Genomic DNA, 16,508 nt, shown 5'->3' on the forward strand with positions numbered 1-16,508 from the left:
CTGGGGGGGTGCATGGGTATGGGGTGCACAGGGCTATGGGGTGCACAGCGCCTATGGGGTGCACAGGGCTATGGGGTGCACAACTGGGGGGGTGCATGGATATGGGGTGCACGGGTATGGGGTGCACAGAGCAAGGAGTGTGTGCTGATGGGCTGCGTGGAGATGGGGGTGCAGTGACCCCCCCCCCCCGGTCCACACAGCCCCCCCAGAGCGGTGCCATGGAGCGAAGCTGCGGGATGGACACGTCGGGGCCGGGCAGTGCTGCTGAGGAGGAGGAGGAGAAGGCTCCGGAGCAACGACCCCGCACCCGTTCTAACCCTGAGGGGGCTGAGGATCGGGCGTTGAGCGCTCAGAGCAGCGTGGGGAACCGCAGTGAAGGCGAAGGGGAGGCGGCCAGCAGTGAGGACAGCCCGCAGGGAACCGCAGCCCCCGATGGAACCGCCTGGCCCGGCCCCTCACATCCCCCCCCCGAGGTGCAGGTGAAGACACCGAGGGTGAACTGCCCTGAGAAGGTGGTGAGTGTGTGGTTCTGGGGGGTAAGGGGGTGGTTAATGGTGGGGTTTAGGGCTCAGCTGTGGGGGTCTCACCCAGATCATCTGCCTGGACCTGGCTGAGGAAATGGCTCTGCCCAAGCTGGAGTCATTCAATGGGTGAGTGAATGGTGGAGCTTGTATATGGAGGGTGTTAGGGGGGGGGGGACCCTGCTGAGCGCTGTGCCCCCCCTTCCCATCCTGGCAGCTCCAAGACCAACGCACTGAACATCTCACAGAAGATGATTGAGATGTTTGTGAGGACGAAGCACAAGATTGATAAGAGCCATGAGTTTGCATTGGTGGTGGTGAACAATGATGCCACGTGGGTGAGTGGGGATGGGGATGAGGCAGGATGGGGATGGGATGGAGATGGGGATGGAGCAGGATGGAGATGGGATGGGATGGGATGGGGATGGGGATGGGATGGGGATGGGATGGGATGGGATGGGATGGGATGGGATGGNGGGATGGGATGGGATGGGATGGGATGGGATGGGATGGGGATGGAGCAGGATGGGGATGGGATGAGGATGGAGCAGGATGGGGGTGGCTCCATGACCCTCACCTGCCCCTTCCCAGCTTTCAGGGTTCACCTCAGACCCCCGTGAGGTCTGCAGCTGCCTCTACGACCTGGAGACCGTCGTCTGCAAATCCTTCAGTATCCATTGACACTGAGGCATGAAGGGCTCCCAGTCTATTCCTACAGAGGGCAGGGACCAACGGTGCCCCCAGCATGGCCTAGTCTGTGCCATGGGTGTGATGCCAGCTCCTCCACAGCCACCAAATGGCATTGCTGGAGGTTTTGTGCCCAGTTTTGTCCCATTCTGCTGCATCCCTGGATTGGTTATATGGGGGGTGGAAGGGCTCTGTGTGCCAGCATTGCTCCTTACCTCACCCTACAGATCTGGATGGGCTCTTCAACCTCATGTGAGTCCATACAGTTGAGGGGCAGCACTGGGAGGGATCAGGGCTGGAAGCTCCCAGTGCAGAGCAGCCTCTGGGGGGTGTTAGTGGAGTGGGATGGGGGGCATTGCGTGGCACTCAGTCCCATCATGGCATCACAGCCAGCAGAAGATTGAGCTGCCAGTGACAGACAACGTGCAGACCATCCCACCACCCTACGTGGTACGCACCATCCTGGTGCTGGGCCGGCCCGGCTGCCAGCCCCAGTTCTCTGTGTCAGAGCAGATGAAGGTAAGGACCCCCCCTCCTCCCCTTCCCCCCCCAACTCCCACCTCACTGGACTTAGCACCAATGCATACAGAGCTGTGTTCACTTCTCCCATTGCAGAAGATGCTGCAGTGCCCCTATTTCTTCTTCGACCTCGTCTATATCCACAATGGGGCGGAGGAGAAGGAGGATGAGACCAGCTGGAAGGTATGCATGGAAGGAGTGGGGGGGGAGAGAGCACTGTGCAACCCCCCCCCCACCTTTGCTGCCCCCCCCCCCCCCCCTTTGCCCCTCAGGAGCTGTATGCATTCTTTGGCAACCTGGACACCAAGGGCACCAACTACAGATACGAGGTGACACTGACGGGGCCAGCTGTGGAGCTGCACAACTGCATGGCCAAGCTGCTGGCTCATCCCCTGCAAAGACCCTTCCAGAGCCACGCAGCGTACAGCCTGCTGGAGGGGGACGAGCCCCCTGAGGTGGAGGCCACTGTTTGAGTTGGGGAGGGGCTGCTCCCATTGGGTTTGGCTGGAAATGGGGGAACAAAGAGCTGTTTTCCTGCCTGGCTGTTGGTGCTGGTTTCTGTAGTGGAGTTGTAAGGGGGGTGAGGATGATCAGAGGGATAAAGGGTGTCTATAGGGTATGCTGGGGGGAGGTGAGGATGATCAGGGGGATAAAGGGTGTCTATGGGGGATGCTAGGGGGGGTGAGGATGATCAGAGGGATAAAGGGTGTCTATGGGGGATGCTTGGGGGGGTAGTGAGGATATCCAGGGGGATAAAGGGTGTCTATGGGGAATGCTGGGGGGAGGGGTGAGGATGTCCAGGGGGATAAAGGGTGTCTATGGGGGATGCTGGGGTGATACAGGGCAGCACTGGGGCTGCAGCTGGACGTGTTGAGGGGCTGGAGGGGGGTTACTGGGAGGCACTGGGTGGTGGATACTGGGCAATGGGAAGCAATGGGACGGTTCTGGTGTTGCAGAGCGCTGTGTGCAGTGCTGGAGCACGACACCGGGTGGTGCTGGTGCTGAGGACTGGGATGCACTGGGCAGTACTGGTGGGGGGCACTGGGAGGCGCTGGGCACTACCGGGTGTAAGGCAGTACCGCCCCCTCCATTCATATTCACGTGGGAGCCCTTAGCAGCCTCCTATTGGTCTCCTCGCAGCCAATCAGCGGCGGCGCGCGGAGGATTCGAGTGCGGCATGAATGGCGCAGGGTGGCATGAATGGAGCGGGGCGGCTGTGCGGGGCGCTGCGGGGAGGGCGAGAGGAGTAAGAGGGCACCGGGATGGGGTGGGGGCTATGTATTACAACAGCCCAAACCTTGCAGCAGCGATGCACCCCAGGGCTGTTGCTTTGCTGTATGGCCTTGGTTTGGGCCGTGCTGTGGTGTGTGTGNGATGTCCAGGGGGATAAAGGGTGTCTATGGGGGATGCTGGGGTGATACAGGGCAGCACTGGGGCTGCAGCTGGACGTGTTGAGGGGCTGGAGGGGGGTTACTGGGAGGCACTGGGTGGTGGATACTGGGCAATGGGAAGCAATGGGACGGTTCTGGTGTTGCAGAGCGCTGTGTGCAGTGCTGGAGCACGACACCGGGTGGTGCTGGTGCTGAGGACTGGGATGCACTGGGCAGTACTGGTGGGGGGCACTGGGAGGCGCTGGGCACTACCGGGTGTAAGGCAGTACCGCCCCCTCCATTCATATTCACGTGGGAGCCCTTAGCAGCCTCCTATTGGTCTCCTCGCAGCCAATCAGCGGCGGCGCGCGGAGGATTCGAGTGCGGCATGAATGGCGCAGGGTGGCATGAATGGAGCGGGGCGGCTGTGCGGGGCGCGGGGGGGGGGGGGGGGGGGGGGGGGGGGGGGGGGGGGGGGGGGGGGGTCGTGTATTACAACAGCCCAAACCTTGCAGCAGCGATGCACCCCAGGGCTGTTGCTTTGCTGTATGGCCTTGGTTTGGGCCGTGCTGTGGTGTGTGTGTGGGGGGTGACCCCCGTGTTGTCCCCCCGCAGGGTGGTGGAGCTCCTCCTGCAGCACGGGGCAGACCCCAACGTGCTGCTTGCAATGGGGTTCGCCCCCATTCACCTGAGTGCTGCAGTGGGGGGCGTGCGCTGCTTGAGGCTGTTGTTGAGCTACGGAGGGGACCCTAATGCCAGGTAATGGCCCTCGGGGGGGGGCTCGGTCCCATTAGAAATGGGAACGGAGCCGCCGAGGAGGCAGCGGTGACACCGGTGCGGTGGTAGGAGCGCCGAGGGGCTCACACCGCTGCACGTCGCTGCGTCCTGGGGGAGCTGCGGGTGCTTGGAGCTGCTGCTGCAAAATGGGGGGGACCCGGAACTGCGGGACCAGGTTAGAGCTGGGGGCGGTGCTTTGGAGCCAGCCCTCCGTCCTTGGTGGGGGTGGGACCCACAGCGGCAATGTCCCCTCCCTGCAGGACGGGAAACGAGCCATTGATCTGGCGCTGGAGCGGGGCCATGTGCTGTGCGTGCGGCTCCTGCGGGACTGGAGCCTCCCAGCCCCCCAGGGAGCCCGACGCTCACTGTCCTTCTTGACCGAGGATTGCAGCGATGCGGAGCTGCTGAGCAGCACCCGCGTGTCCCAGCTGCAGGAGCCCGGCCTATGGGGCAGCTGTGGGTCGGGGGAGCCCCCGTGCTGTGCTCAACCCTGCTCGGGTCCCTCCCTCACCCCATGGCTCCCAGAGGGTCCAGCTCTGCCCCTGCAGCCCCTGGCATCCAGCACATTGCTCTGGGATGGGCATGAGCATGAGGAAGTACCCCTAGAGGGGATGGGGGTGCACATCTCTCTGCAGCCCAGTGCTGGGGCCAGGAGTCCCCCACAGCCCCTGCGTTGCAGTGGGGACCGTGGGGTGCTGGAAGCAGGAACCAGAGGCCGTGACCTCCCTGGGGACAGCAGCGTGGATAGCGAGCGCTTCGTCACTGCAGTGGAGATGCTGGAACCCAGCGGGGCTGATGTGTGCCCAGGAGAAGCCCCCTCCTCAGCAGGACCCAGGGAGCTGCCCACCCAGAGCCCCTCAGCTGCAGAGGAGCTGTCTGTGCTGTTGCAGGGCTGCAGCCTCGAGTGCTCCCCCACACACACCCTGCAGCTCCCTTGCAGCCCAGCTGACACTGCTGCAGGGGATGTCACTTTGCAGCCCCCCCAGTTCTGCCACGTCACCCCCCGCACCAAGAGCCGCCTTCAGGCCTCAGCAGCAAGGCTCAGTGCTTCCTCCTCTTCCTCCTCCTCCTCCCTCTTCGATGCCAGCCTGGATAAGCCCCGCAGGCCCCCCCGGCTCAGAGCACCCAGGGGTGTCCCCAGGGATCCTGCCACCCCCCCAGGGCACTGCATTGCACTCAGTGGTGAGGATGAATCTGGTGGGGTTGGAGAAAGCACACGGTCCTCAGATGACACCCAGATCCTCCCCAGGAACCCCAGCAAGCTCAGCTCCCCCCCGGGTACCAGCAGCTCCAGCCCCACAGTGCTGCTGGCTCCTGGGGGTCCCAGCCATCCCCAGGACTCCCCATTAAATGCTCAGGGTTCTCCCAGCTCCACAGTGCTGCTGGGTCCTGGGGTTGCTCACAAGCTCCAGGATTCCCCATCATGTGTTCAGTGCTCCCCTTCTGCTACTGCCCATGGGGTGCTGGAGCCAAGGACCCCAATGACGCCATGCCCATTCAAAGACCACAGTCTGCACCGCCCTGTGGAACCTGATAGATGCCAGCTCAGTGAGCAGCACAGCCCAAATGCTGAGGCCACCAGACCTGGGGACAGGGACCAAGTGCAGTCCCTGCGGGTGCTCTCAGATGAAGCTCTCCTCCAGCGGCTACGAGCGCTGGGCTACGACCCAGGACCCATCACAGTCCTCACCCGGCGTGTCTACCTGCGGCGGCTGGAGGAGCTGAGCCGCAGCCCAGCAGGTGAGTCCTGGGGACCTGCCATCCTTTTAGTGCTGGGGGGGCTCAGGGTGACCCCAATCCCCCCCCATACACACAGGGCACAGCCCTGAGCTGGCAGATGCGCTACGCACCGGCCACATCCCCAACTGCACTGAGGATGAGATGGTGTTGGCACGGCAATTCGACCGCCCCGACCAGAACCGGCATTGGCGTGAGGGGCTGCTGAAATCCAGCTTCAATTACCTCCTGCTCGACCCCAGGTAGGGCTGTGCTGCCTCTTGGGTGGACCCTGAGGCTGGGAACACCACGTATGGGGGTTCTATGTACCCCTGGGGTGGGTTCTGCGCCCCCCAGGACCACTCAGGACCTCCCGTTGCGCTGCCACCGCCTGAGCCCTATGGAGTGCTTCAAGACCTTTGTTGATGCCATCTTCTATGTGGGCAAAGGAACACGTGCCCGGCCCTACAGCCACCTCACTGAGGCTGTGAGCCAGCACCGCAAGGGGACAAGCAAGGTGGGATGGGGATGGGTTTGGGGTGGATTGAATGGGGAAGGAGGAAGCTTTATGGGTATGGGACTATCCCATAGGGCTGTCCTAAAGTGCGGCGCATCCTGGAGATCTGGGCGAGTGGGATGGGTGTCATCTCCTTGCATTGCTTCCAGAGCAGTGTGCCAGCTGAGGCTTATACACGGGAGGGCTGCTTGCTGGAGGCCCTGGGTGAGCAGGGGATGGGGTTATGGGGGGGGGGACTGGTTCTATCCTCCTGTATGGGAACAGGGGGATGTGGCTTGTCCTGGGGCACATGGAGAGATGGGGGTCCCTGGACAGCACAAGGTTTGGGCAGGGAAAAGATGCGTGGGAATGGATGTTAACGGGACCCCACGGGTGCTAATAATGGGGACTTTGTCACTATAGGTGCTAAGGGGGACCTCATGGGGCCACAGGTGCTAAAGGGGGATCCCAACCTCATGGGGCCACAGGTGCTAAAGGGGGATCCCAACCTCATGGGGTGCGGGTGCTAATGGGGACCTTATGGCAATGTGGGTGCTAATGGGGACCCCGTGGGTGCTCATGGTAAGCACAGTGTGGGGGCTATGGGTGCTGACCCCGACCCTACAGGGCTCCGTGCTGTCACCAATCAGCGGAAAGGGAACTGCTATGGTGTGGCAGCCAGCTGGTCCCCAGCACGGCGCCGGCGCCTGGGTGTCCATATGCTGCACAGGGCAATGAGCATCTTCCTGGCTGAGGGTGAGCGGCAGCTGCGGCCATCTGACATCCAGGCTGGGCGCTGAGCCCCCCCCTGAACCCCCACCCACCACCAACAGGGGCTGGAGACACCCCCTGCTCTTCCCGAGGCTGCGCTCCGGGGTTGCTTTTAACGTTGTAAACGATGGCGAGAACGTGTCTATTTATTTTCTCTCTCTACCCCTACGTGATGATGAGTAAATGGCTGCAAACAGCTCAGAGCCGTGCCTGCTGTCCGGCTTTGCGTCCCCGTGATGGAGTTGGACACAGCTGTGGGTACAACACGGCTTTACTGCTCGGGATGGCGAGGACACGGTGCAGGGTTTTGCCTTTGTGCAAGCGATGGAGCGAGCGGAGCAGCCTGACGGGGGGGAGCTGCAACCCTGGGTTGGGGTTACAGGGGAGCAGAGCCGCCATATGGGGTTGGTGCTTGGAAATGCATCTGAACCCATGTATTGGTGGTTAAAATCCTTTGGGGGGGGGGCTGTTGGGTGGGCATGGGTTGGTGCCAGGAAAGGGGGGGTGGGAGCGTGGGTCACGCGTGGTAATTGTCACACGTGGTCACTGCTGTGCTGGCACCAGCTCCTCGAGGCCCATCCACTTCATTGCACGGTTATGGGGGTCTGGGGGGGGGATGAGAAGGGGTTTGCACCCAGCTGTTGGGTGAGGTTCCATTGGGCAATCAGGCCTGGCTGCGTCTTTGGTTTAAATGGGGGGAAATAAGGGGAGAAAACAAAGAGGGGAACAGCTCTGCTCGTTGTGGTCAGGGGAGGCTGCAGCCATCCCTATGTGAGGGTTGGGGGCTGGGGAGCAACTGTGCCCCTCCAGGAGCCCCAGTGTATTGGGATGGGGGCTGAGCGGAAGCCAGAGCTGCAGGACCTGAAGCAGTGCTGTGTTTGGGGACACGACTGCACAAATGGTGGCACTGGGGGAAGAGAGCTCAGCTCCGGCCTCATCGGCCCCCACCACAGCTTCAAAAAGGCAAATCCCACCGGGGCTTCCCCTAAAGCGATCCCAACTCAGCTCCGTGCTGCCAGGTGTCAGGGTCACCCCCTGCAGGGCTCTGTCTGCTCCAGGAGCCGTGTCCCCGCAGTGTCCTTGCTCTGCCCCCCCCCCGAGGAATCACTGCGTGTGGATTACAATACTACAACAAAACAGGATGAAGGCGCTCCAGTGGCTGCCATAGGACCGGGTCTGCTGTGTTCCTAACACCGGCCCCATACACCCGTGCCCGGGGGGAGCCTCCGTGCTCCTCTACCCGCCCGTGGCCCGGGAACAAAACCGGCTGCGTGCCCGGCAGTGCCGGCTGCGCCCCGGTGCGCCCACAAACCCCTCCGTGCTCCCCAATATCTCTCCCATCGGAGCAGCCCGGTCACCACATCCCATCCACCTTATTTCTTCTCTCCTTGCCCGTCCCCACTTGGCGTCTCGGGCTCCCAAAGGACGAACTCGTGGAGCAGGGTGTTGACCGTCTCGGGGCACTCCATCATCACCATGTGGCTGCCCTCGTCGATCACCTTCAGGAATGCGATCAGCAGGATCTGGAAGGGGATATGTGTCAGTGCTGGGTTGGCAGCACCAGGATGAGCCCTCAGCCCTGTTGTACCCCAATATACCTCAGCCATGCGCTGGTCCTCCTCCACTGGCACAAACTTATCGTGCATGCCATGCACCAGCAGCACGGGTACGGCCAGCTCGGCGTGGTAAACCTCATCACCCTCCGGCCAGTACTGCCCGCTCATCATAGCACGCAGCACGAAGGAGGAGACGTTGAAGGCGTTGCCTTCCTTCAGCAGCTGCTTCTCTTTGGCACCCTGGCGGGCAAAACCAGCCCTGTAGGATGTGGGCAATGGGTTATGGGTTAGAATAGGGATCTTGCTGACAGCACACTCAGGGCTGAGCTTGCTGGGGGCAGCAATGGGACTCACTTGAGGAAGCTCCAGGCCAGGCACGGGGACAGGCAGTGCAGCACGCAGGTGGGCATGTTGAAGATGGAGCACAGACTGGGCTCCAGCGCCGTCGGACCCCCTCCATTGATCATGATCACTTTATGCACAAGGTCAGGGTACTCGTGGGCTAGGAAGGTGCAGAAAGAGACCCTGCAGGGACAGACAGCAACGTGGGAGCCGTGGTGAGGACAGTGAGTGTCACACGCTGTGCATGAAGAAGCCACTGGGGTGTCACCAGCACCCATAGAGCAGTGCAGACACGCTGCAGGCTGCATCCTGCTTGTCACCAACCTAATCCAGCACTGCTTAGTCCCCATCTAATTGACTTTCTCAAGCTTACTCTATTTATAGGCTGAACACCGCCAGCTTCCTCACCAGCCCATGCTCAGGGTGCTGGGATTAGCTGGGCCCAGAGCCGGGCACCGAGGGGATGGAGGGGATCAGAGCTGGGGATAACATGTGGGCTGGAAACCCCACACCCTCCTCTGCTCCTCAGCCCTGCAGGGCAGGATCTATCTGGCCACAGAGAGGATGGCAATGGGCTGAGTGCACCCCGGTGCCCCTTACCCATATGAGTGCCCTATCAGGATGTTCCTCTTCTTGGCATAACGCTTGAAGACGGCCCTCATGTCCTCAGCCAGAGCATAGAAGGTGTAAGCAGCAGCGATCTGAGGGGCTGAGCTGCAGCCATGGCCGGCCAGGTCAGGAGCCACCACCTCATAGCCCAGCTTGGTGAAGAAGTCCAGCTGCTCCTTCCAGATATCCAACGAGCCTCCCACACCATGGATGAAGAACAGGACCACGTCGCCGTGCGTCCCTTTGCAGCTGGTGATCTGCTTCTTGCAGTCGATGTTGATCACCTTCTTGGGTTTGCGCTTCCGTCTCTTACCGGCCGCTGCATTGCATGCACCAGATCCTGGTGTGCCGCATCCTGGTGTACCAGCAGAGCTTTGCACTGGGGCTTGGCCAGCCAGCTCAGACAGCTCCAGCTCCACAGTGCTGCTGGGTTCAGCTGTTCCATTGGAGCAATGCAGGATCTCAGAGCGCACGGCGTCCCCCAGGTTCTCAATCACCAGCTGCCCATTGCGGTACAGGGTGATCTTGCGCTTGCAATGCACTGTGCCCCTCTCTGCATCCCTGGGTTCCTCGGGGGGTTCAGCAGATGGGCGGCTCGGAGCGCTGTGTCTCACCCTCAGGATCCTGCCTGGTTTCACCTCCAGGAAGCTGTAGCCATTGCTGGACTCAACGCTGTCCAGAGGCCCCACGGCGTTGGTTGTCTTGCCCATCAGGCAGCAGAGGAACCCCTCGGTGATGCTGTTCAGCATTATGCTCCCTGCGTGAGGAAGCAGAAGGAGGTTGGAGCAGCACAAAGCAGGGCAGAGCTGCTGTTGGAGCATCCCGTGGTGCTCCCCCATGTGCACAGCCCTCCCCATAACCCTCCCTATGAGCCACCTCCCTTTGCTGCTGGTTGGAGGTGGAAGCGAGGGAATAACACTGAAGGAAAAAGCCCATTGAAAATGATGCTTCTGGCACCAAATGTGGGGGCTGAGGGGAGGCTCAGCTATGCAAATGCATTATTTATACTGATTAAATGTGTGTGTACAGCTCCCGTCCAAACCACCACCGCAACCAACAAGAGATGCAAATTGCAAGGACTGGGGTCGGATGTTTTAATTAGAGCAGTTCCACATAGCGATGCTGAGCATAAGAACCTGGGGGGGAGGCAGTTATCCAGCTGGGAGGGTGGGCAGCCCCCTCCCCATGACAGAGCAGGGGGTGGTTGTGGGGCTGGGGGACCCATAGCATCATCCTTCTGGCTCCAGGACCAGCCCAGCCCATGCTGTGTGCTCTTCCAAAGGTGCTCAGGGTGTTTCTGAGCTCAGGGGGCACCTGGAGCACTGAGGGGATGGGGATGTTCCTGCCCCCCCCCCCCCCCCAACTCCACCAGGCTGATGTGCATTTATTATGGATGCAGCTCAGTACGTTGAATTATTGATGCTGAGAGTCTGCTCAGCAAAGAGATTCACAGTGAGGACTGGGGGGGATATAGCAGAACCCCCAGCAATGGCTGCAGATACAGAGCACAACCCCCCCCCCCAATGGACAGAGGGGAAGGAGGAGCTCATTCCCCATGGGAATTAAACACCACCATCCTGGCTGCAGCCCATTTAACTCCCCCAGCAACCGCTCAGAGCACACAGCACTGCAGCAGCAATGCTGGCAACGCACAAGAGGGAATCAGCAAAACAAAACCCGGCCTGGAGGCTGCCTGGGCTCAGGGCTTTGCCTGCAGCTTTGCTAATTGAATGCATTTGGAGCTCGGCTGCATCCTGCTCTGGGTTTCTTGCAGCTCCAGCATGCACAGCTTGGATCCCAGCAGCCTCCCTTCTCACTGTGTTAAGAGCAAAAGATCTCAGAGCCCTGGAAGGAGAAGCTGAGTGCAGCCCTTGTAGCACTGGGCCATGGAGCTGCATGGAGATCCTGGCTGGAAGATCCCTGCTGCCTCTATGCTGGATGGAGAACCGCTTCGAGCAGCAGCGAGTGCCAGGCTCGAGTTGAGCCCATTGATCCCAATGCACTTCTGGAGCTGTTGGCCTGCAGTGCCTGTGGCTGCAGACCCCATTGTGCTCAGCCTGCAGCACCCCAGCCTGCCTTCCATCTCTGTTTTGCACGGAGCCAGGATTTGCACTGCACCTCCATTTCACAGGGCATTAATGATCTCCTCGTGGATTATAAACAGGACTTCTGGCCAACCCGACTTGACATTGATTAACTTCGCAGGATTAACTCAATTAGTCCATCCTGTTTGTCTCCAGAATTGATTTGCTGGAAGGCTGTTGCACACTCAGGAGCTCCAGGAACCCTGCTCAGCCCAACTTGGGTCTGCTTTGGTCCCAGCGTAGGAGGGGGGTGACCAGCAGGGCAGGCTCTGCCACTAACATCAATGCTTGGCTTGGGGTTCACAGCCTGAGATCTGGCAGCTCATGCTTTGGCTCTGGAGCTGGGAAAGCCCTGGTTGAATCACAGCATCCCAGTGAGGAAATGGAGGGGCAGGAGGTGGAGGGCTCTGCATGGGGGTGGGGGGGGGGGCACAGCGCACCCGTCTCCCACCTCCCACTGCTCCGTCTGCCACAACCAGAAACATCAAGGGACGTTCCCTCCACCAGATGAAAGGGCTGCAAATGAAACCAGATGGATGTGAAGAACTTTGTGAAGATGCTGGTAACCATGGCAATGAGCTGCCCCTCCTCCTCCTCCCCCCCCCTTTTCTTTTTCCTCCATCCCAATTACCTTCCAGTGCCACCCCCAGCAGAGAGTGAGATTTCGGCACCGGTTACATAAGGCCAGGCACAACACTGAGTCAGGCACGGCACCAGGCCAGGAGTGTAGCAGAGCATCCCTAGAGGCTGGGGAAGGGCAGAGCATCGCCATGAGCTGCTACCCATGTGTGTGTCCCCCTCAAAGTCAAGGCTTCCCCTGGGAGACCTCTCCCATCTCAACAGCAGAGGAGCAAAGGATGCTGTAGGGATGATATAGGGAGGCTGATCTGCTGCTCAGCTCCATGGGCCACTGCTGTGGGGTCCTCTAGCTCCAGCCTCTGTTCCTCCTCCCTCCCACCACCGCTGAGAACCCAGCTGGGAACAAACAACTTACTGACCTACTTTGGGCTGCGGAGCTTCTGATTTTATACAACTTGATGGCACCGTGTCACAGCTGGAGGAAAAAATGGGCCGTGATCTGATGTGTGGAGGGCAGAAAGCCCAACATGGGAGCGTGACAGGCAGCCATGTGGGACTGGCATAGAGCCCGTGGGGCAGGAGGAGAGCAAGGATGCTGTGCTTCTCCATCATGGCACTGAGCGTGTCCTTGCCAGAAGCCCTGCTAAACATTTGGCCCCAATTACTGAGCCGAGAGCATCGCTACTGTAAGAGCTGATGGATGTGAATGGCTTATACCCCCCCTATGCCACAATGCTCCTATAGTCCCACTGCTCAGCACCTCCAACCCCTCCCAGCACACATCCCTGCAGGGAGCAGCAGGGATTCGTAGCTGCTAATTCCTTGCCAATCCTCAGAGGAGAAGTGCCAGAGATATGAAGACGAGCGTGAGACGTTCTGCAGCCAGAATCCGACCTGCCATAATAATTTGTTCAGCTCTAATCCCTTTCCCCTCCGGGGCTCATGTGTATTAATGATGACACACGACACTCTTGAGGAATGGGCCAATATCGTTCTGCTCTTTCCATCCTCCCCCCCCATTCATTCACTCTGCAAATTACAGCATCGAGAAGCGTGTAAAGGCAACACCTGGTTAAGCACCAAGGTAACGTTGATGCCACTTTAGCCCTGCAAAGGAAAACTTCCCTCTGGGGGGGACCCAAACCAGCACTTGGGTGGGTGGGGAAGCAGCTGGGTTTGTTGTTACACCCAGCTTCATTGGCCTGATAGCAGCTTTATCAGGGCATGCAGGGGTCAGGAACTGAACAAGGAGCCCTGAGATGCTCAGCACGCACTTGCAGGCCCCTGTTTGTGTGCAGGGCTGTGCTGATGGTCCTGCAGGATGCAGACAAACAGCACCGAGTGGAGAAGCAATGCTGCGGGGGGGAGGAAAAGCAACGAGCACCCGACGCACATAAAGCAACCCGGAGCCAGGGCTGGCTGCCTGCCACACGTCTCTCTTTAGGAAGGAAGAAGACCTTGAGAAACAAAAGCTTATGCAATGCAACAGAGGAGTAACCTGTGCCTGACCTCTGGGGCTGATATACCACCTCACACCCCCCCCCCTGACCCCCATCCCCATCCCGGCTTCTCAATCTCCATCCCGGCTTCTCAACCCTCCTGTATATCCATAGGGATCCTGCCATGATCCCATCGCATCTCCACAGCAAATCAGGCTCCAAATCCTTCAGCTGCAAATGTCCTCCAACCTCCAGGAGCAGCCTAGAGGCATCGCAAGGAGCAGGAAGGAGAAAACCCTGCCCCCCCTCAGCCGGGTAGCGATGCATGCAGGTGCCCCCCTTACTCTCCAAGCAAAAAGCCAAGCAGATCTTCTACATAGCAACAGCGGGTCAGAGCCAGCAATCACCGTCTGTAATTGCATCACAACAAGAAGCCGTTCTTAAGTTCTATCACTGGGCAGCTTTAACCCTGCACTCCAAGCACGCTCATAGTGCAGTGCTATGACAGCTGGAGCTGCTGCCTCCTCTCGTCTCCCTTCAGCCCCACTCAAAGCCCTGAAACCCCACTCAAAGCCCTGCAGCCCCCACTCAAAGCCCTGCAGCCCCCACTCAAAGCCCTGAAACCCCACTCAAAGCCCTGCAGCCCCCACTCAAAGCCCTGCAGCCCCCACTCAAAGCCCGCAGCCCCCACTCAAAGGCCCGCAGGCCCCACTCTTAAAGTTTATTGTGTAGAGGCACCTCCCACCCATATTAGCTCAAAAGACCCGCGAGTCCCCACACTCATAAGCCCTGACAAGCCCTCACTTCAAAGCCACTGCAGCCATTGTCCTCCAACTCGAAAGAGCCTGCAGCTCTCAGCCCCCAAAAGCAGAATCCTTTGAGAGCAACCTTGCGGCAGTCAACATGCCCTGCGAGCAATCAACACAGCTCCGAGCATCAACGAAGACGGGTACCAGAAACGCTCACCCTCATTTATTGACCAGAGGTTGGTCGAGGTTGCAAAATGAAAGGCTTGCTCTTGCAGGAGGCAAAAAGGGCGGCGGCGAGAGGAGGAGATGCGAGGCAGCAGGATGGATGCAGGATGTAGGATGCAGGTGCTGGCGGGCCAGCTCTCACAGCTGGTCGGTTTGTGCCCTAGCAAACTTTTTAGGTAAGGAAGGAATAGGAGCAGCACCTTTCAGACTCAAGCTCACGGCTTTAACCTTGCAATGTCCAGCTTCCATCTTCACCCCCATGAAAGCCCAGCAGAGCCAAAGAGATTCATCCCGAGCTCTGGGGGCTCGAGGGGAGGAAGGGGGGGGGGGGTTGGGGGGGCGGGGGTGCTGAGTAATTGTCCCTTGGTAGTCTACCAGTCCATAGAAAGCCCCTTAAATCCCTCCTTAAGGAGGAGGGCTTTGTGTTTGACAGACAACAGGACTTGCCAGTCAAAGCTGAAGCGAGCTGCCCGCCCATGGAGTCATGCCCTAAGTCTCTTGGGGGGGGGTAGAGGCTTTTTGTAAGGGGAGGGGGGGCATTAATGGGGGGGTGGCCTTTGCCCCCTATGGAATGGGAAATGGGATCTCAGACTTGCCTGGATGAGATTGGGGGAGTTATCCTTCTATAGAGTGCAACTGCTGGTGTTAATATAAGCAGGGGTTCCCGTATGCTGATTAATACCCATGCACGTGGTCGTTTGGGAGAACACGAGCTTTTTGCTGGTCTCCCTGAGATAATCATATGTAGGGAGGAGAAAAGGGGTCCCCACAATTATAACAACCTCCAGTTGAAATGTTGTGTGAAAATTTGGCCTTTTAGGTTGGACAGGCAACAGCCCGATCTTGAAACAATAGACAGAGCTGTGCTATATCCTGGCTCTCAACATGGCCTATACATGGCTATCAACAGTGTGGCTCTATATTCATGTGCCCTATACATGGCATACTATGGGCTAGTATTTCAATGGGCTTATATCATGTTGCGTATTACTGGGAGGGTCTGCTAATAAGTCCATGCATAAAACCATGGCTAAACACAGTGTGTATACATGTGCTTCATACATCCCAATACAATGTGCTTATAAACAGTGGCGTATACATGTGCTATACATGGGCTTAATACGTGGCATTTATCATAGGCTATACTAATTGGTGCTATTTCTCATGTGCTAACATGTGCACCATACATGGCTATACCCATGGTCTATATTGCTATTGTGCTAATACATGGCTATATCATGTGCTTATATACACATAGGATACGTGCCTATATCCCATTGGCATATACATAGATGCTATCACCATGTAGCTCATATCATGGGAGTAATATCATGTGCTATAAATCGCATGGAGCTGAATACATGAGCATATATCATGAATGCTATACATGGCTATACGGTGGCTAATACATGTGCTATACAATGGCCTATACGTGGCTATACATTCCCTAAGCAGTGAGGCGATACGTTGGCTATATCATGTGCTCAATCATGGCTATTATCATGGCTATCTACAAATGTGCAATGACATGGCTATAGCACATGGCTATACATTGGCTTATGTACAATGGTGCTTATATTTTCATGGCCTATAGCGGATGTGCGTATAAAGCACATGGCTATATCATGGGCTATAACAATGCATAATGCGCCACATGTGCTATACATGTGCTATACAGGCTTAATAACATAGGCATACCATGGCTTATACATGTGGCGATTCACTGACTAAAGAAATCATGGCGTAATACACATGAGCTTATACATAGTGCTATACAATGGTGCTATAGACAATAGATGCTATACATAGGCATATTACAATGCGTCATACATGTGCTGATAGAACATGGCTATTTACAAGTGTATGCGTCAACTATAACATGGGCTGAAACCCACAAGCTTGGCCGTGCTGCCTATGTATAACACAGCTCGCCCACGCAAAACTACGAAATCGCGCATCACCCTCTGATTATCCCCCCGCGGACGAGTTGAAAACAGGGATAATGTTATCTTAGAAGTCTCGATTTTTGAACGGTCACTAACCTGTAAATTGTTGGATTGTTATTAGG

At 58.2% G+C, this 16,508-nt stretch overlaps 3 protein-coding genes across 4 annotated transcripts; 2 read left to right on the plus strand and 1 right to left on the minus strand.

Annotated features, from left to right (window-relative positions):
- Positions 1-161: 161 nt before the first annotated feature.
- On the plus strand, positions 162-2,270 carry BABAM1 (BRISC and BRCA1 A complex member 1). Its single transcript, XM_015886344.1, has 8 exons — positions 162-515; positions 592-650; positions 739-859; positions 1,113-1,191; positions 1,436-1,460; positions 1,598-1,727; positions 1,824-1,910; positions 2,000-2,270. Exons 1-8 carry the CDS (start codon positions 219-221, stop codon positions 2,198-2,200), a joined length of 999 nt encoding a protein of 332 aa, XP_015741830.1. The 5' UTR covers positions 162-218; the 3' UTR covers positions 2,201-2,270.
- A 353-nt stretch (positions 2,271-2,623) lies between these two features.
- ANKLE1 (ankyrin repeat and LEM domain containing 1) lies at positions 2,624-7,071 on the plus strand. Of its 2 annotated transcripts, XM_015886291.2 has the most exons (8): positions 2,624-2,973; positions 3,713-3,856; positions 3,944-4,049; positions 4,135-5,614; positions 5,691-5,853; positions 5,948-6,107; positions 6,182-6,311; positions 6,714-7,071. In XM_015886291.2, exons 1-8 carry the CDS (start codon positions 2,909-2,911, stop codon positions 6,884-6,886), a joined length of 2,421 nt encoding a protein of 806 aa, XP_015741777.1. In that variant the 5' UTR covers positions 2,624-2,908; the 3' UTR covers positions 6,887-7,071. The 2 variants fall into 2 exon arrangements, with proteins under 2 accessions (XP_015741777.1, XP_015741776.1); XM_015886290.2 differs by lacking the exon at positions 2,624-2,973 and having other exon boundaries at positions 3,590-3,856.
- Positions 6,988-14,572, minus strand: ABHD8 (abhydrolase domain containing 8). Its single transcript, XM_015886333.2, has 5 exons — positions 14,433-14,572; positions 9,356-10,120; positions 8,768-8,938; positions 8,456-8,672; positions 6,988-8,380 (listed from the first exon to the last, which is right to left on the minus strand). Exons 2-5 carry the CDS (start codon positions 10,111-10,113, stop codon positions 8,231-8,233), a joined length of 1,296 nt encoding a protein of 431 aa, XP_015741819.1. The 5' UTR covers positions 10,114-10,120; positions 14,433-14,572; the 3' UTR covers positions 6,988-8,230.
- Positions 14,573-16,508: the final 1,936 nt, after the last annotated feature.

This window comes from Coturnix japonica, chromosome 28, assembly GCF_001577835.2.
Source record: "Coturnix japonica isolate 7356 chromosome 28, Coturnix japonica 2.1, whole genome shotgun sequence".
Taxonomy (NCBI): Eukaryota; Metazoa; Chordata; class Aves; order Galliformes; family Phasianidae; genus Coturnix; species Coturnix japonica.